Raw genomic sequence first — 19,694 nt, forward strand, 5'->3', positions numbered from 1 at the left:
TCCAGCCCCTGGAATGCATAACTATGACCATATGGTGACTTGGGGGCAGTTAGGTCCCAACATAACTCTTCTTGTCCCCACATGTCACTCATTTGGAGCCTAGGTTTGCACTCCAAATGTACCACACCAGTTAAACACAGGTATCCTCACATATCTGCTTGTCAAATGTTGGGGAGAATGAGAGGAAGAAAGCAACTACATTTCTATTTTAAAATACAAGGATTTCAAGCTATATATGGTGCACCGAACAATGTAAATGTACTTAATACCACTGAACTGTAAACATACTAATGGTTAAAATAGTAAATTTTATGTTATATATTTTACCACAATTTAAAAAAAAAAAGAAAATCCACATAGGTGGGTTCTGAAAACTGTGCCCCATGTGTTTCAAACGGTTTCCACAACTGTATAATACTTTTCCAGGTCCAATATATAACTGGTTATAACTTTGTGACAGTGACCATGTCGCTCTTTCTGCAACATCTGTTAAGCCAGGCTCCCAGGGGCCTAAATAAGCATTCATTCTTCAGGAATTAGTAAACAACACTTACCCATACACATTTCTAGCTAGAATGAACACAGACAAAAACCTCAAAAATACCATGTAAGACAGTAGGTGTTAGACAAGGAGCATGTGGAAACATCACTTGCTTCCCTGAAGGGCGCTGGCGTGAGGGGCTAGGAAGTGGAGAAATCCCTACCTCCTATCCCAGGACTGGCCACAACCCAGCCCTGATTGATTGCCACAAGGACAAGAAAATGCTGGTCAGAGGGAGGTACTGGGTTGCCAGGTCCCATCGATTGCTGGATCAAGCGCTTCCTAGAGGTTAAAGCACCATTCCCAGGGGCAAGGCTCACTGCTAAAGCAAGATGCATCTTTCACTCTCCTGCCTCCTGTCAAGAGTGAACCTAGCAGGCGCTCAGTGTCTAAGAAGCTGCAAGAGGGCCATGCCTGTTCCAGCTAGGGTACTTCTGTAGACTGAAAATCCCCTTAACGTTGAGAGAGATCTTAGGATTAAAGAAAAAACCCCACAATATCAGGCTATATAGTTGTCATCACCATTTTGCTCCTAAAACACCCAGGACAAACCTCTAACTCCGCATATGCACTGAAATGATACCTGGGTATCTTCTCTCCTCCCCAATTAGAATATGAGCAGCCCTGGCATCTCCATGTGCGCATAACCAGTGCCTAATGGGAAGCCTAGCACTTGGAAGGTGCCCAACGAGTAAGTTGAGGAGCTCAACTCCAAAGCCACAACCAAGACCGCACAAGAGGAGAGGATTCCACAACACTCTGAGATTACAAACACAAATCCGCAGGTGCTGCCACCTCGAGAAGTTTCCATTTCCTGATCGCTCGCTCACACGCTCACCCTGAAATCCCCACATCCTGGAACTACCTACCAGTAGCGGTGACCAGCAGACCGACAGCACGCACATGATCCCCATGAGCTGAATCGCTGTCTCGGTCGTGATCCTGCCCCACTGGGCACTGGACTGAGAAGCCGTGGCCTTGGCCCGGCAGCGGGACATCAGGGCCTTAATGGTAGCCAGGTTGCAGGCAAAGGTGACGGCCAGCGCCAAGAGCCCCAGGAAGGAAAAGGTGGAGGCGAAGAAGAGGTTGCCCCAGTTGTGCGGAGAGCCAGTCCCATTGCCCCCTGGCCCGGTGCTGATGAAGCACCACGTCCCGGGCCACTGGATGGTGTACTGGCCCACGCCCAGTACCGGCAACAGGGCGAAGGCGAGCACCGCCAGCCACACGCCGAGCAGCACGACGCGGGTGGCGCGCGTCTTCATGTGGCTCGCGTACCAGTGCGGCGCCCGGATGGCCAGCGCCCGCTCGACGGCCATGGCACTGGCGATGAAGAGCGAGGAAAGTCCAAAAACAGTCATGGTCAGACCAAAGAAGGTGCAGAGCCGCCCCGACGGGTCGAGCTGCTCCCAGCGCTGCTTGGACAAGTACACGACGATGACCACCGGGCTGGTGAGCAGCTGCCCGACCAGGTCGGTGAGCGCTAGCCAGCCGATGCACAGCAGGAACGACTTCTTGCGCTTGCTCTCCCGGCGCCGGTAGCTCCGCGACACGAGCAGCATGGCCAGCGCGTTTCCCACGAAGCCGGTGATCAGCATGGTGATCGGAAAAGCCACGGACACCGACCCGCAATCCTCGCCCAGCCCTGGAGGGCGCGTGAGGTTGCCCCCAGCCTCCGCGGACCGCTCGGGCGCCCACATGCCCGGGTAGGAGTAGTTGAGTCGGACGCAGAAGGGGTTGCCCCCGCCGTCGCCCCGGGTGTCCTTCATGTTGCCTTAGAGGTGAGGAGGGGACGGCGCCCAGAGAGCCGCAATGGGAGCTGGCAGATGCGGCGCGGGCGGTGGCAGAGGTTGGTGACGACCCTGGCTGGGGCCGTGCTGCCTTCCATGGTGCGGGGCGCAGCCGCCGCCTCACTCTGCTACTCGCGCCGCGGCCGCGGCGGCGCCAGTGCTCGCAGGCGACGGAGGCAACGGCGCGGCCAGCTCCGGGAAGCCTCTGGCTCCTATGCGCGCCGAGGTGCCTGGCCCCCGCTATAAGGCCGAGGGGCGGGGCGCCCGTGGGTGTGGGCAGACTGAGGTGGGAGGAGAGTGCAAAAGCAACTCATCGCCTCTCTCGGTTGTTGCCTGCCTGCTCCCAAGACCTTCTGGGCTGGGAAAACTCCAGGCGGACTCCCCTCGAAACGCCCCTGCTCCTAGCCAGACGGGGCGACCGCTCGCCTCCGTGCCTAGCTCTGCGCCTCCTCCAGTTTTCCGCCAGAGGAATGGCTGTGGGCAGCGAGCAGCTAAACCGTCTCAGCCGGCTTCCCGACCAAGGCTAGCTGCAGACGAGGACCTGAGCACCCGCCCTCCTCTTCCATCCACAGACGCTCATACAGGGACCCGATCCTTTTCCTGAAGCCCTTTTTAAATTCTGGCAAGGGATAAATCACTTGCCCTTAAGCAATCTACGCAAGCCACACTCCTTCGCATCGCTGAATGTAAACTTTTTGCCTTCCTACTTTGGGACTCTAGACTGATCATGAAAAGGCCAAACTGTCCTATCCTCGGTCTGTCGCTGAAATTATAAAATTAATAGACAATGTCTGGAGATGTTAAGGGAATAGACACGGAAACAAAAAAAATCGTATGATAAAATTCAAAGACAAAGAAGTACCAACTATCACCCGTCAGCTAATCCTGCCTCCTTCACCCAAAAGCCAACTAGGGCAAAAGTGACTAGAGGCAGGTGGCAGCCATTGCATATCTGAGGTAGTGAAATCAACTGCTGCCAGCCTAGAGGAGTCAGTGGAGGCATGGGAGAGATGCATTCTCTTACTAAGCCTCGGACCATTTTTATACTAGAAACTGTATTTAGATGTTACAAAAGGCCTTCATCCATATGGAAACTCTGCCTTTGAAATACACCCATCCAGCAAAAATAGGCATAATTACCTAGCAACATCTTTTAGTAAGCAAAAATTTTATGTATTTTCACCATATATCATGTATTTTCACAAGGATTTTCTCGTTTTATCACAGAGATCCTCCAAGGTACTGTTGATATTATTAGTCCCCTTTTAAGGTGAGGTAACTGAGGCTCTATGAAGTTAAAGGATGTGCCCAAGTCTCTTAGCAATTTCCCAGTCCTGTCTTCTTATTTGAAGCGGTATTCTTTACATTGATATCTAACTGCTCTCACCAGATGAAAATTAACTGCAAGACCATTTTTTCCCCTAATCTTGGGAGAGCCTGGTTTCTCTACCTCTTCACAATGTCCAGAAAATTAAAAGAATTTAAAAATTATTTACAAACTGTATTTTCACTCATATTTATGAAATTAGACCTAACCATATAGCACTATGAAGGCCATAATTCAGAGTGACTTAGATTGATTTTTCAGAACAAGTCTACTCAGTTTTTTGCGTTTCCTAGTTTAGTTGATATTCTTTTTGGGTGTAAATGAGTGTTAAAAGACAATAATAGGATTATGTCCCTCTGCATGCTTTCTTTCTGTGCTGTTTTGATTTTGTATGAGAGCTTGAAAAAAATAATCATTATTGGGTTATATAGTGTTTAAAGGAGGAAAAGCAATGATGCAATTTAAAATGCATTTTAATGGCATGCATTAATCACAACACTGATTTCATTTTAATTTGTGCTCTGCTGTCATTTAAAAATTTTTTGCACTTTCTTTATTTACTAAAATGTCATGATTAGGAAGGAATAGTGACATGATATACTTTTAAAAACCTTCCCCAAACATTTGTCTTATTATTTAGAATTAATCTCAACCTCCTATTTGGGAAAATGTTTTTCTAGAATAATGTCATTTGACAGGTAAAATAATATTTGTTGTTACTCTTAGATACAAGCTTTATCCAAAGCATTTGGATAAAAAAATACATATCAAATGTAACTTTTCTGCAATTAATAAAATTATAGTGTAATGATATATTTAAAAGTTTAAGACCATTTCATGATTCACACAGCAAAGGAAGCAAAGCTAATATCCAGTTACCTCAAAAATTCTCATTTTTATTCACAAATATTTTGCTTCTTTGAAACTTTTATTTCTCCCATTGCAATGCTTGCTGTAGTCAAATGGACTTAATGAGCACAACAATCATCAGGACACATATTAGCAAAGAATTAATGTTAGCCTCCTTTACTAAGTTTACAGCAATGCACTAAATGTGTTGCATTTCAGATCTTTTTTTAAACACTTCTTTCAGCATTTTTGCTTCATCTTATTCTAAGTTGTCTGCTTATTCACCTTGTAAATAGTTACTTCGAAGATCTGAGGAGTAACAAAATCTCATATGAAACTGGCAGTGGAATTCTGGGTGGCACTTTTTAACCACTTCGGTACAAGCGTCGACTACAGTCAATAGCCACAGATGAACTGAGTGTAGACTTTAGCCGACAGCCGTGATATGACTTTTCTAATTTTGCATTTATCAAAATAAAAATGTGAACTTTTAAAAATAATGTAATGAAAACATGTATGTATATGTTATCTATTCTGATTTACATTACGAGTAAAGCTGCCTGTAAAGTAAAACAAGCTTTCAGTGCTTTAAAGCTTTCCTCATCACACAAAAGCTAAAGGGATTCGTCGTCAATGCACAGCACAAACTATCTTGCAGACTATGAGTGCTTAAGTTGAGCACCCTACCCAAGTGGTTAATCAGGTACTGCAGAAATGGTCTAAATTGTGTTGGTCTGAAACAATACCACCCTCTAGTGATCTAAAGGATAATAACATGCTGTATGCCACAACATATTAAAGAGATTTTCTAAATGAATGACCAATGTATGCTTTGCTTAGAGAACCTTTAATTTCTTCTCATCAATACATAATTGTGGTCACTTTGTTTTTGAGTTTACAAACTGACATCTCTGTTTAATCAATAAACCATTAGAGAATTATTGAAACACCACATATTCAAATGTTTGAAAAATTTTAACTATATATTCATATACTTCAATTGAAATTGTGCCCTAGAAATGCTTTTCATACAAAAACTATTTAATTGTGCCCCTCCTGCACCTTATAGTTTTAAATTTTTATCACTTATCAATATTTTCCTAGTGTTAATGAATTTATCTTGCTATTTACTATTAATTTTTTAAAAAATCTTTTAAAAAGCATGAATACAAAACAAGATTAATAACTAGTTTCACATAATCAGGCCCTTGATTGCCTCATTATGGATGGAAGATATCTGTAATTCTTTCTCCATGAAGCCAACCACTAATTTTAGTATATATTTTAGTCATTCATTCATTCATTCAGTAAATATTTATTGAGCACCTAATCTATGTCTGACACTTTTATAGCATTCAAGGATACAAAAGCAACACATACCATTCTCTATGTTTATGTAGTTTATATTTCAGTGCAAAACTCTTGATTTTAAATGCCTAACAGAAGAACAATGATCCCCATGGCTTTTGTCTTCTCAGAATAATTTGCCATGGAGGTAGAATGCAAAGTAAATCAAACATCAATCAAACATCAATCAATAAAATTGGTAGAATGCAAGGTAAATCAAACATCAATCAATAAAATTACCATAGAAACAAAATAAAAGAGATGCTTTGAAGTCTTTGCTAAATCAAACATTTGAATATACTCAAGAGTCTCTTGCTGTAACTGCCTTTTCTTCCTGTTTCTCCATATGCCTAATAACTTTTTATTGAAAACGGGACACTGGTGTTAATATATTTAGTGAGTCTGGTTTCCATTTTTTTTTCCCCTGAGGATTACTGATTTTTTTTTTGTTCTTTCTGTTTGACAGTTAACTTGTCTGGACTCAAAATGCCAATATGACCTCTCCTGTGGCATGCAGCTATTGTTATCTCTACTCCGTTCTCATGGTTTTCCATGCCAGCTCATTTAGCCTGGTTCCCTGTGAATTGATCTCCTTTATGCCTATGTAATTTGCTGGTCAGTCAGCAATGGGTATCAGCCTTTCTGTGGTTTCCTTGATTCTAGTGATTCTCTGGTAGTCCAGCTGCTCCACCAGCTTAGGGCTATGCCCATACATTTCAAGCTGGTAAAGCTTCAGCTTTATGCCACTCAAGGTGCACACAGTGGGGAATCCATTCCCTTAAGAAAAGCATCAAAGTCATGGATGTATTCTTGTATAATTTTAAGTTCTACAACTATGTGGTCTTTGCCTGCTTTCCCCAGGCTCCATGGGGTCTCCCTCATCCAGAATAGTTTAGCTGTGAGACACTAATTTGGGCAGTTCTCTGTCTTTCTCCTTTGGTTCTCACTCCCAGGATCTCCTACTTATATTTGTAGTGGCCTTTCAAGCCTTGAATTCCAATCTCTGGCACATATTGCCAGTAAGGTTGTGATTTTTTCAACCACTATTTCTCCTATTAAGGTTGGGTAACACCCTCTGTCCAAAAAACCAGTAAGTCTTAATTCTTACTACTTTCAGTTGCATTTTTGAGATTGATCTCTAATTTCTGTATGCTTTTGAATGCTTTCCAATGAATGTAATAGTTTAATAAAATTTAAATAGTTGTGTTATTAAAATTCTAGCCACATTTTATTATCTGCAGGGCAATGAGATATTGGCATACAGACAGACATTACTATGGTTTGTGTCTCATCCAAAATTCAGGTATTAAAACTTAATGGCTAATGTGATGGTACTAAGAGGTGGGACCTTTTAAGGCCAGGAGGGCTCCTCCCTTGTGAATGGAATTAGTTACCCCTATAAAAGGGCTTGACAAAGGATGTTGGTCTCTTTCTTGCCCTCTGCCTTCTGCCATTTGAGGACAGGGCAAGAAGACCTTCCCCAGACACCAGATAAAAGTGCCTTGATCTTGGACTTCCCAGCCTCCAGAATGACAAATAAACTTCTGTTGTTTATAAATTACGCAGTCTGTGGTAGTATGTTATAGAAGTACAAAATGGACTAAGACAGACATACAGATCAATGAAGGAGAATATTGGAGAGTTTCTTGTGTGTGTGGTTTGTGTGTGTGTGTGTGTGAGAGAGAGGCATATACATGCACCCATACATTTGAATTCAATAAATTTTTGTCAAAGGCGTTATGGTAAGTCAATAGAGAACACTCTTTTCAACAAATAGTGCTGGAAAAACCAGATATCTATGTAGAAATAAAAATTAATATAAACCTCACCTTATACCACACACAAAATAGATCAAAGACTTAAAGGTAACTGTTAAAACTATAAATCTTTTAGATTAAAACAAGAGAAAAATACTTGTGAACTCTTTAGCCCTCCATCCTTACTGACAGTAATCTTGCAATTTTATTTTTTTCCCATTAAACAACACATGATTATGTTTTTTGGTCAGTATACACAGAAATTCCTCATTCTTAAATACCAGGAATAATCTAACTAATTCTTTCTTTCTGAATGGATTACTTATAATTTTTGCTAACTCAATCAGGGGTTTGGTAACATCCTTGTATATACTGGCATGCATTAATATATTTGTGGGACCTATTTATACATGGTAAATCCCTGGAAGTGGACTGCTATATGCTGATGAGCCTCAAATTTGCATCTGCAGCCCACATTTCTCTTTTGAATGCCAGCCTCATATATCCAATGGACTATTTGTCATCTCATTTGGATAGCTCATAGACATCTCAGTATGTTCAAACAGAACTTCAAATTTTCCTTTCTAATACTGATTCTCCCTGAGACTTTCCCATCTCAGTATATAATACTACCATCCACATACTCAAGCAGAAATCCAATGGCTATCCCAGATTCTTCCTTGTCCATCATCTGTTTTCAGTTCTTTATCCAGTGATATTAATTCCAATTCCAAAAAAATAACATACATTCATTTGTTTCCATCACAATAGTCACCACCCTGGTTCAAGTCGCCACAATCTTTTACGTAATCTATCTAATCTATTGCAATACCTTTATAATTGCCTTAATTTTAAACTGTTTATTGTAGCAAATTAGTTTAATGAGCATTTAGATACTTTAAAATGTTAACATGCTCTTCTCTGTTCTTTATTTTCACGTCCAAATTAACCAACATTAACACGCTGGAGTGTATTTTTTTCATGCTTTATTCTATGCTCAAAGATACTTCCACTCCAAAAATGCATGTTTCTGCTTTTCTAATGTCTATCATTAGAATGTCTGAGTATTATTGCTGTTTAAAATGTTTACAATCTAACAGGTGAAATATATTTTTATCGTTAACTGTAATTTGTATTTCTCTACTAATGAAGTTATAATTTCTATTAACTGAATCTTATACATTTTTATTGGATTATCATTATGTTCTTAATTTGTAGGAGCTCTTTGTATAGAGATATCATGTTTCTAATTTTCCTACACTATCATTGTCTTTTGTGATTTTTTTACCATATGTAAAAAATTCAAAAACATGTCCATCTTTTCATTTATGGTTTTGAGTATTCCTGCTTGATTAATGTGGTCTTAATTCCTATACCCAAGTTACATTTGGGAATATTTTTACATTAATATTCATGCCTTTTATCCAAATAAATTAAAAAATTTTTATTTTAGCAAATGGCAATTTGCTAAATTACCATTTATTAAATGGTAATGAGGTAGAAGTTTAACTTTTTAAAAAATGATTATCACATACCTAACACCATTTATTAACAATGATTCTCCTCTTAATTGAAATCCTACTTCATAATATACTAAATTCCAATTTAGCCTAGTGCCCAGATCTTGATTTTTAAACACCTTTCTTCATTAAGAGAAAACGGGGTCGTTGGAGAAATGACCAATTCTACAGCCATTGTAGTGAAAATGCAAGATGAGCTTAGAGCATTTTGTAAAGCCAGAAATTAGTGTCTAGAAAGTAAAAGGATGGAACACGTCAAAGGGACAATAGAGTCATCTGAAAGAAATCCCAATGGCCAAAGCTAAAGCAATTTGAGCAAAATATACACAAGTCTGTATTGATATGATAGAATAAATAAATGGGAAAGAAAAGACAAATCCATTGATGTAGGTAATCCCTCCACCAGGAAGGGGAGACTTCATTCTCCCTCTCCACTTGAGGGTATGCTAGCCTTTGTGACTTCCAAACATAGTATGAAAAGGGAAAAATAGTAACTTCACTAACTTTACAGTGGAGAAATCTGGCAAATACAATCACAACCAAGTGACGGCTAACACCACGAATAATGCAGTGGATATTATACACCCTTGGCATGCTGTGATGAGAAAAGTCACTTCATTTCTATAGTACTCTTTTAAAAAAATCCACAATCCCAGTCTTATCATGCAAAGAAAACAATAAACCCAGAATGGAGATAATGCTACAGGATACCTAGACAGTACTCAAAACCATCAAGAATGATAAATTTCGGACCAGATGACAATGGGGAGACACAACTAAACTCAATGTGTTATCCTTGATTGGATCCTGGAAGAGGGCATAGGTGGAAGAGTTCATGAAATTCAAATAAAATCTGGAGTGTAGTTAAGAATGTGCAAATATTGGCCTTTTATGTTTTATAAATATACTATGGTAGTATATTAACAATAGGGAAAACTGGAAGAGGGCTATAAGGAAACTATACCTTTTCAACATTTCTGTAAATCTAAAATTATTCCCCAAAAGTTTAAAATTCTCACATAGGCTTGAAAATTTTTCTGTATTTTCTTATTCTATTCCACTGGAATATTTGTATTTCTAGGTGGCTCCTGCTGTTTTCAGGCATTAACATCCATATAGCAAAGGGCAAAAATGATAACTGTGTAGCTTCATATTTTTACATATGTATGTACACACAATTGTAACCACCATCCAAATTCATATATGTCATTATAACCACTCGGAAGGTTCCCTGTGTCCCAACTCAATTAATGACCACCTTCACCCAAGACATAATCATCATTTTGATTTCTATCACAATAGTTAAAATGCTATATTCTTGAACTTCATATAACAGAACCATAGTATATACTTGTGCTCTAGATATGGACTATTTCCATAAATGTTCCATGTACACTTTAGAAGAACATATGTCAATTAGGTCAAGATGGTTGGCAGTGTTTTTCAAGTCTCCTATAGCCTTATTTTCTATATCAATGAGAGGTGTGGGAATCTTATTGTGGATCCCCTATTTTTGCCATGCAATTATATCAATTTTTGTTTGATATATTTTGACATTCAATATGTACATAAATGTTTAAGATGTTTTCTTTGACTCCATCACTATGAAAGGACCTTCTTTAACCCTAATATTCTTTATTCTAAAATCTACTTTCCAGAAATACCACCTCAGCTTTCTTCTTATTTCTTCAGATCTTTTCATTTGCTATGTTTCTTTTTTGTTCATCCTTGGTTATTTGTAACCTAGTTGTGTCTTCTTGTTTCCAATGGGTTTCCTGTCAGGACATACAGGTATTGCTTTTTTTATCCACTCTGACAAGCGCTGTCTTTTAACTGGGGTGTTCAATCTATCATTGTAGATATGGCTGGGTTTAAACCTACCACAATATTTGTTCTGTCCCATTTGTTGTTTTTTTAAGAGGGGGGAATCTTACTCTGTCACCCAGTCTTAATTTCTATAGCACAATTATGCTTCACTGCAGCTTTAACTCCTGGACTCCAAGTCCTCCTGCCTCTTGAGCAGCAGGGATTTACAGGTGTGAGCCACATCTGGCTGTGGTTTCCTTTTTCTGGCTTTTGGATCAGGTACATATGATCCCACTTTTCCGCACTCCTTTATGGACTTATTATGTATAACTCTTCCCTGTTTAGAGGTTGCTTTGAGGTTTATAGTATGTATACTAAATTATCAGTCTACCTTTTAAGATGACATGCGACTTTGTATAATACACTTCCATTCCTCCCCTTTTGGCCTATGTGCTATTGTTGCTGTGTAATTTTTGTGTACATACAAGTACTACAATACTTATGTTTTAAGTAGCCAGTTACCTTTCTAAGAGACTTAAGTATCAAGGAAATATTTTATATTTATCCACAGTTAGCATTTCCTGTGCTCTCACTTTTGGGTAGAGCCAGATTTCCATCTGATACTTTTCTTATGCCAAAAGGATATCCTTTATTTTTTGTACTAGAGATGTTGAATTCAGATTTTTATGAGATGAAATTGTATTTCACCTGTAATTTTGTAAGATATTTTCACTGAACATAGAATTCTAGTCTGTTTTTTCTTTTAGTACATTAAAAAAATGTTGCATCTTTGGCTTGCATTGCTTCTGACAAGTGTATCACTCTCACCATTGTTCCTCTAGTAAATGTTTTTATGCTTTGGTTGCCTTCAGATTTTATCACTGGTTTTAAGCCTTTTAAAGTTTTTTTTGCCATTATCTTCATGCCTTCTCTGGGGCTTGTCAAGCTTCTTGCATTTGTGGTTCTTCCTCAAAAGCTGTACTCATCTGAAGACTTGAAGAGGAATCTCTCCTCTGGTAACTTCCATATTAACGTTAGTGGCTTTGGGCTTCCTGTCATCCCCCTTCAACCTCAAGTGCAGAGTCCCATCTAGGAAGACTCCCCCTAATGTGCCCTATGAACTTAAAACTTACAAGGGAATATGCTGGAAGCAAGAATGGAGGATTGCCTTATTTTCCTTTCAGAGGTATGTCTCCCACAGCCTTATGTTAAACGTACCAAAAAATGCTCCTTGACATATTTTGTCTAGTTTCAGACAGGATAAATCTTGGCCAGAAGTAGAAGTCCCCTGCTTGTTTTTTTGACTCTCTAACTTGTTTGATCTGCCATTATTTTCCAGTATTCTTGAAACAGAAGCTTAAGATTTAACTTCATTTTCCCTAAAACAGACTTTCCAAGTCATACATGTCTGAGTACTGCTTTAGCTGAATCCCTTAGGCGTCAATTAATTTTATTTTCATTCTTTCATTCAAGTAAATTCCCACTGCTATTTCTCTGACCCACAGGGATGTTTAACTTATTTTTCCCATTCTCTTATTTTCAAACTGTGTTCTCATTCTGAAACATCTTACAAAGATAATATTGGGTTTATGTATTTATTTTAACCCAGTCTGATACTCTGGATTTATGGAAGTGTATTACACTCTTACTTACTTAAAAACTCAACAGACCATTTTTTTCCTCCTCTTAAACCACTCCCACCCCTCCCATCCATTATGCCTCTTTCTGATCTATATTCCAAGCAGCAGTCAACCTGTTTATATGAAAACTAACTAGGTCACTTCAAACCTTTCCATATTTTGCAATAACAATGACATTCCTTCCTTTGGCCTACAAGGGCTTGTGTGATAGGGCCTTGAAGTCTACAACCCCCTGTCTTACCATTTTTTCCTAAGCCATTCACTGGTGTCTCATCATTTCCAAGAATGGATTTACTTCCTCTAGCACAGATCTTTTAAGAATTCTGTTCCCAAGGATAACTTGCCTGACCCATAGGCCTTCTTCCTATCCCATTTAGAGTAATATACAGCCAGCCCTACTTTTTATTTCCTTCATAATACTGATGAGACTTTATAATTATTTCCCTTGCTTCAATTTAAGATCTAGTAGAATATTGCGCTATTTCACTAATTACTCAGTTCACTGGCTAGCATGAATTAACATAATTCATTAGTATGTTCTAAATGCCAACACCGCTAATATTCTAATTCAGCTACTTCCAATCATCACTTAAAAGGCCTGTGCTAACATATTCTTTGATGAAAAAAATTAAGGATTTTACAAATATTGGTTATATTGATTCAAACAGCCCCAGCAAATATAATCAAGAGCACTGATCCATGATACAAAATGCAGTGGCTCCTAAAATAAATGCTCAATGTGTTTAATATAAAGTGTTAAATATATCATCCTTTGGAGTCCTTGAACAAGATTTTCTTCTGCATCTAAATTAACTATAAACCTTGACATTTGCTTCCTTCCTATCCTTTGCTGACAGATGTACAGTCTTTCAAATGTAGAGGAAAAATAGGTTAGGATTATTACTTTCCAATTGATTCACCAAACTTACAGTTTAAAAATGTTTTATTTCTCATGTCAGTAAACATTTGTCTCAAAATGTAGTTTTCTTTTTTTTATGGTCAGGTACTTATTTTAGACTCTATGATATGGAATGCTTATGAGAAGCCTGAGTTTACACATTTTCATTATTGTTAATTTGGGGCCAACACAAAACATACTATTTCATGATTCTATTTTTTCTTCCTGCTTAGCACTCTTCTATCCTGGAGTTTTAGTACCATAGGTTCTGTGGTACAGGGTGTGCAGCCTGATAAATACTGACATGGTTTTCATTTCCGCTGATGAATGAACTAAATTGATCTTTCCCTTTTCTGTGATTCTAACACATGAGCAACAACAGGAAACAGTTTTGAGTGTGATACAGGGCAACACAAATCTTGTTAATTCCAATCACACCATTTATAAGGGTGCAAATATTTTTACTCTCATATGGTCACTAGAATAAGATTAAAATTCTTAAACTCTAATACATTATTTTAATTATAAGAATGCACATAATTTATTTTCCCTGATCAGAATTCTGATATGGTAAAGTAATTACTGAAAAACCAACATCTTTGACAAGTCCCTAGTCAACAGGTTAGAATACAGAGGCAATGTGTCACCAAGAGGATTAACAGAATGGGACTAAAATTCATCAGACTTGTTTTACTCTAACAATTTGTCTGAACACTTCCACTTTGTTTTTGACTTTCAGGTTTTTATTTCACTGCTGACCACAGAAAGAACTCCTAACAGTGTTATATATACATAAGCCCAAGTAAATATCCAAATCATTTTTGCCAATAAAATCTACTTTGCAATAATGTATTTTGTGTTACTTTCTTAATTTTTTTAAGATTTGCAAATATACTTATTAAATTTGGTTATCTCTAATAAATATGCCCAGTTATACATAACAAATTGTATTTATAAGACAGTTACTTTAACATATACCAAGCCACTTTGAACTCTATTAACATGCAAATTGCTTTTTATAAAAATTTGCTTATTTTGCAAATGATGCAAACCACTGCAACTATTTCAAGGGTCATCAAACGCTTAACAGTAAATCAATTTGCCAATTCAAAATTCCTTGGGTTAATATTTTTGCAAAGGATCATGTGGCATGTTAGGAATAAAGCCAATAGTTGACCACAAATCTTACTTCCAGTGTAGTAACTTTTTTTTTTTGAGACTCGGTTTGTTGCCCAGGCTAGAGCTAGAGTGAGTGCCATGGCGTCAGCCTAGCTCACTGCAACCTCAAACTCCTGGGCTCAAGCAATCCTTCCGCCTCAGCCTCCTGAGCAGCTAGGACTACAGGCATGTGCCACCATGCCCAGCTAATTTTTTCTATATATATATATTAGTTGGCCAATTAATTTGTTTCTATTTATAATAGAGACAGGGTCTCGCTCTTGCTCAGGCTGGTTTCGAACTCCTGACCTCAAGCAATCGGCCTGCCTTGGCCTCCCAGAGTGTTAGGATTACAGGCGTGAGCCACTGTGCCCGGCCTATTGCTTAAATCTTTAACAGAAGTTTATTTATAAAGTTAAGAAACCAAGTCACAGAAATGATAAGCCACTTAAACTCATTCAGCCTATTCAGCAGATGGCAGATGGCCTCCAGTGTAGTAACTTTTAATGCTTCCATCATTGGTGATATAGTGAGGCTGCCTTTGTTTCTCAACCTATCTTAGGTGTCCGTCATAAAATATCAGTTGGCATAATGTTAATAGAAAACTGAGGACAATGAACACAGTTCACTTGCATGAAACTTTATCTTCCACTGAAGTACAGCTGAACTGGTAACTTCAAACTTTCTTCAGCTTGTGAAGAAATGGCCTTATTAGACAAACAGAAAAAAAATGCTTTCTCAACACTTAAGTTTAATGACTAGTTTCCAGGATGATTTTGCAAAGATGTATTTAGAATAAAAACTCCTTTAGCAATCAAAGAATGTTTTTCTGTAAAAATAAGCATTTATTCTATTTTAGTAATGGGGAAACAACACAAGTGATCACAGTCTCTTAAATATAACAGATACTGACTCCCTCATCAAATACAGAGTGTTTGCTCGATAATGAGAAAGACTATGTTATTAAGGATACTGGGTAAAAACAAGCCTTTTCAGGATTTTCACCTAATTTCTACGGAAACTCAAGAGGAACCAGGGATGGCATCCTACTGTTCTGAATTGAGTCATGAAGACTGAATAAGAAACGAATGGCAGTGGGGTGTGTGTAGGGCATTACAGGTATCAAAAACTTATACAAAGATAAAATCTATTAATATTACTAGGTCTGCATGGTTAAGATTGCTAGTATATAGGTTCTATGTTCCTACATATGCTGAAATTTGGGGCTGGGGTTAGTGCAAGTGCAAAAAAAAAATCATGAACTTTTAGTTATGTGTAAAATGATTTTGGTTTAATTCTGAAAGCCATGGGAAGGCACTGAAAGGTTTTAAGCAAATAAATAACATGCAGAGAGTTGTCTGTTAGTAAGAGTATTCTGGCATCAGAGTGATGAAAGCATTAATGCTTGGTGAAACAAAGTCATTCAGCAAACACTACAAAAACCTACTATATGCCAGATGGCCATTTAGCAGACAACTGCAATATCGTAGTCTATAAATCAAAGCAGTTGGTAGTGTTAATAATGGAACAGTTAATAATAATGGAGGTAGAATTCTCAATTCTAGGTAAGTCAGATTTTGGAGTGGGAAGAGAAAAAGGAAATTTAAGATTCACATGTTACTAACAATGCTGTTTATTAATGTGAAATATGTGATATTGGTTTTGGTGTACAGAGGATTTAAGATGAATTTAAATATGGTGAATTGCTTGACATTTAAAGGAAGATATACAGAAGACAGCTAGATATATGGATCTGGTGTTCTAGAAATGAGTAAGTAGGAAACAGCCATCTGAGAATGAATATATATATATATAAACATAAACACAGGGGCAGGAGGTAAAAATAACTGATAATATTTGCTATGTTCTTATGTGCCAGAGACCATTGTAATCATGTATGGAACTTCATTTCATTCCTACAAGGCAGACTCTATTATTTTTACTTTATAGGTATAATAATTTAGGCATAAACATCCCCAGAGTCATACAACTACCATAAAGTTAAAATCCAAATCAGACATTTTGACTCCAGCAGGATAGAAATCCAATATCATCGCAAACTCTACCACTGAACCATACCCATTAAAGCAAACTTAACTTCCTATCACATTTAGGTTGCAGCTACTCAGCAACCTAATAACCTCACTGAAAACAGGCCACAGATGTTTCATTTTAAGGTAGGTGCAAAAATCAATTTGTTCTGAGTTCAACACTAACGTCTTTAAGTTATCACTGTTTTCAGTGTTTAATGTGGCTCAATTTAATTGACAGCATTATTAGAAAGTTCCTTCTCTTTCTCCAAGACTTCCCCCAGACACAATATTTTTGTTTCCCTTAAAACATTATCAAATCGTCAGAATTTATGCAAGAGAATAACCTTAGCTCACCTTACTCACCCTTCAAGACTGCCACATCAATTCCTTTAACAGCTTGCTTCTTTATTTAGGCACAAATCTCTAACTTCAGAACAGTAGGCCCTCTGTATCCATAGGTTCCATATTCATGGATTCAAATATGGATTGAAAATATTTAGGGGAAAAATTCCAAAGTTCCAAAAAGCAACACTTGAATTTGCTGTGTTAAGTACTACATTGAACCCATGTGAATGAAGTGATGTGTAGGCATTGTATGAGGTATTATAAGTAATCTAAAGATGATTTAAAATACCTATGGGAGGACATGCATAGGTTATATGGAAATACTATGCCATTTTATATAAGGTACTGGAGCATCCTCCAATTTTATATTCCATAGGATCCTGGACCAATCCCCCAGATACTGAGACTAGCTTTCCCCCACTAAATCATGGTTAAGGGAAGGGGCTGTCCTATGTAGTTTAGCTTTGAATCCAGGTATTTTTATTTCCTTGAATAAAGTTGTATAGCTTTCCTTAAAAATCTTTTTGATCATTTAGGTATTTAGCAATTTACCTAGTTATTGTAAATATTTTCTTATCCCAGTATCCTTTATTTTGTTAAATAGACATTTATGAATTATTTTTAACATGCTTATCTTTTGTACCTATATATAATGTTACAATATCCAGTACCCTTATATAAACTTCCTGTGTAGTTAAATGTGGCTGGCAAAAAAACCCGTAAGATGTTTATAAGGCACTCTCAATTACAAATTTGGCTTTAACGCAATCTGGACCCAACCCTCCTGATATTGTAATTAACTGTCAAGGCTCCTATTTAAGGCTAAAGTTCCCTAACCCCCAACCATAGCTCTAGCTAGATTCCATTTCCCTCCTCTATCTGATACCTCTCCAACAATTCTTTCCTCCCTCTCTTCATCATCTACTTTCCCTTTTCTTGGAGAACGGAGGCATGTCAAAGGACAAAGGAGTAAATATGAAAAAACTCCCAATGGCCAAAGCTGGACAACAAATTGAGCAGCAAAATAAATAACAAGTATAAAATATACCCAAATACATACGAATATAAACAAATAGAAACAAATATTTCTTACAGAATTCCAAGCATGTATAGTACCCCCAACAGTAGCAGGAGCTTAATTCCCACCGCCCTACTCTGAGGATGGGCTACCCTTAGTAAAATTTGGTTTGAAAAAACATAATAGTTTAAAGGAGAAATACTCTAACTACATTGGTGAAATCTGGGCAAATCCTACCTTAATTAAGTGATGAAGGCTAACATTACCAGTGAAGAGGAAGTGATGAAAAGGACATGTTTCCTCTGTGGTGCTCTTTGCAAAAACCCATAACCCCAGTCCAATCACAACCACTGCCAAATCCTGAATGGGATGGGGGATATTCTAGCAGATACCTGGCCAGTATTCCTGAAGATTTTTGAAGTCATCAAAAGCAAGAAAAGGATCAAAAAACTGCATATCAGAGGAGATCAGGAAGATACAACAACCAGTACAATGTGGTACTTTAGATTAGATCCAGAAACAGATTAATAAAAAAGGTAAAATTCAAATAAAATCTGGAATGTAATTAATAGTAATATACTAACATTTAGTTTTGACAAATATATATGATAATGCAAGATGTTAATGACAGTGGAAACTGGGTAAGGGCATACAAGAACACCATACAATCTTCGCAACTTTTCTGTAATTCTAAAATTATTCCAAAATACTGTCTAGCTACCTACTTATAAATGACTGCAATTATACCTTCTCCACCAAATTACTAGATTAAAAAACATCTGACCATGTGGCTTAATGATTTCACATTTATTTTCTCAAAGAGGTTATTTGGTTTTAATCAGACCTAAGACTGAAATTTGCTTTCACACTTGGGGGCAAATCCCCACTTAGCTACTCCTGTGGCTTCTTTGGGCAGATTTTTAATTTCCTTGTACAGAAACCCTCCTTTTTGTAAAACAGCAGATATGCACTAGTATATACCTACACAGGACTGTAAGAATTAGATAATGCCTGTTAATCACTTGTTTTATATATATTAAACTGTTAATTAAAACTGTTCACTCTATTTCCCAGAAACAAAAATAATACAATTTTCAGGTCAGGAAAACTCTCAGGGTACTTCTATTTAAAAAACATTTAACATTTACATCAAAAATGGGGGGAAGAATACAGAAATTCCCTACCTTCTTATCAGCATCTACAACACTGGCTATGGACACCAGATAGCAATAATGGGAGACGAGATGGTAAACAAAGACCTCATTTACCTTAGTAATTGGGCCTAGAGATGGCCTTGTATTTAGAGTTTGCTCTAAACTTAGACATTACCAAACACCATTCGATATTGTTTAGATGAATAGATTCTAAATAGAAACTTAAGAAAACTTAGCAGTTAAATGGACAGTTGTTGAGTGCTACAGAGTGACAGTTTAAGAGTAATTCAGCAAAGGCACTGCAATATGCTATTTCACGATGTGGGATAGGTATGTGATATTCTGGCAGGTAGTATTCAACTAACTTGGGAGTTCTCCATTTCAAAAAGTCACAACTAACAATTCTGAGTACCCAAGGCTGCAGTGACTCCATTGCTTTGGAATGTTTTAAAACAAGCACTCATATATAATGGGTAAGTGAATATAAAGAGCTTAAAAAAATGATCAGTCAAAA

The 19,694-nt window shown here is 37.8% G+C and overlaps 1 protein-coding gene across 1 annotated transcript in view; it reads right to left on the minus strand.

The window, feature by feature from the left end:
* Positions 1 to 19,627, minus strand: part of PTGER3 (prostaglandin E receptor 3) — a 104,904-nt gene extending 85,277 nt beyond the window's left edge. The window contains exon 1 of the mRNA XM_012787957.3: positions 1,411 to 19,627. Coding sequence (XP_012643411.1) covers positions 1,411 to 2,307 — 897 coding nt within the window. The 5' untranslated portion in view covers positions 2,308 to 19,627. The remainder of the gene's footprint in view (positions 1 to 1,410) is intronic.
* Positions 19,628 to 19,694: the final 67 nt, after the last annotated feature.

The sequence above is a fragment of the Microcebus murinus genome, chromosome 2 (genome assembly GCF_040939455.1).
Source record: "Microcebus murinus isolate Inina chromosome 2, M.murinus_Inina_mat1.0, whole genome shotgun sequence".
NCBI classification, from domain to species: domain Eukaryota; kingdom Metazoa; phylum Chordata; class Mammalia; order Primates; family Cheirogaleidae; genus Microcebus; species Microcebus murinus.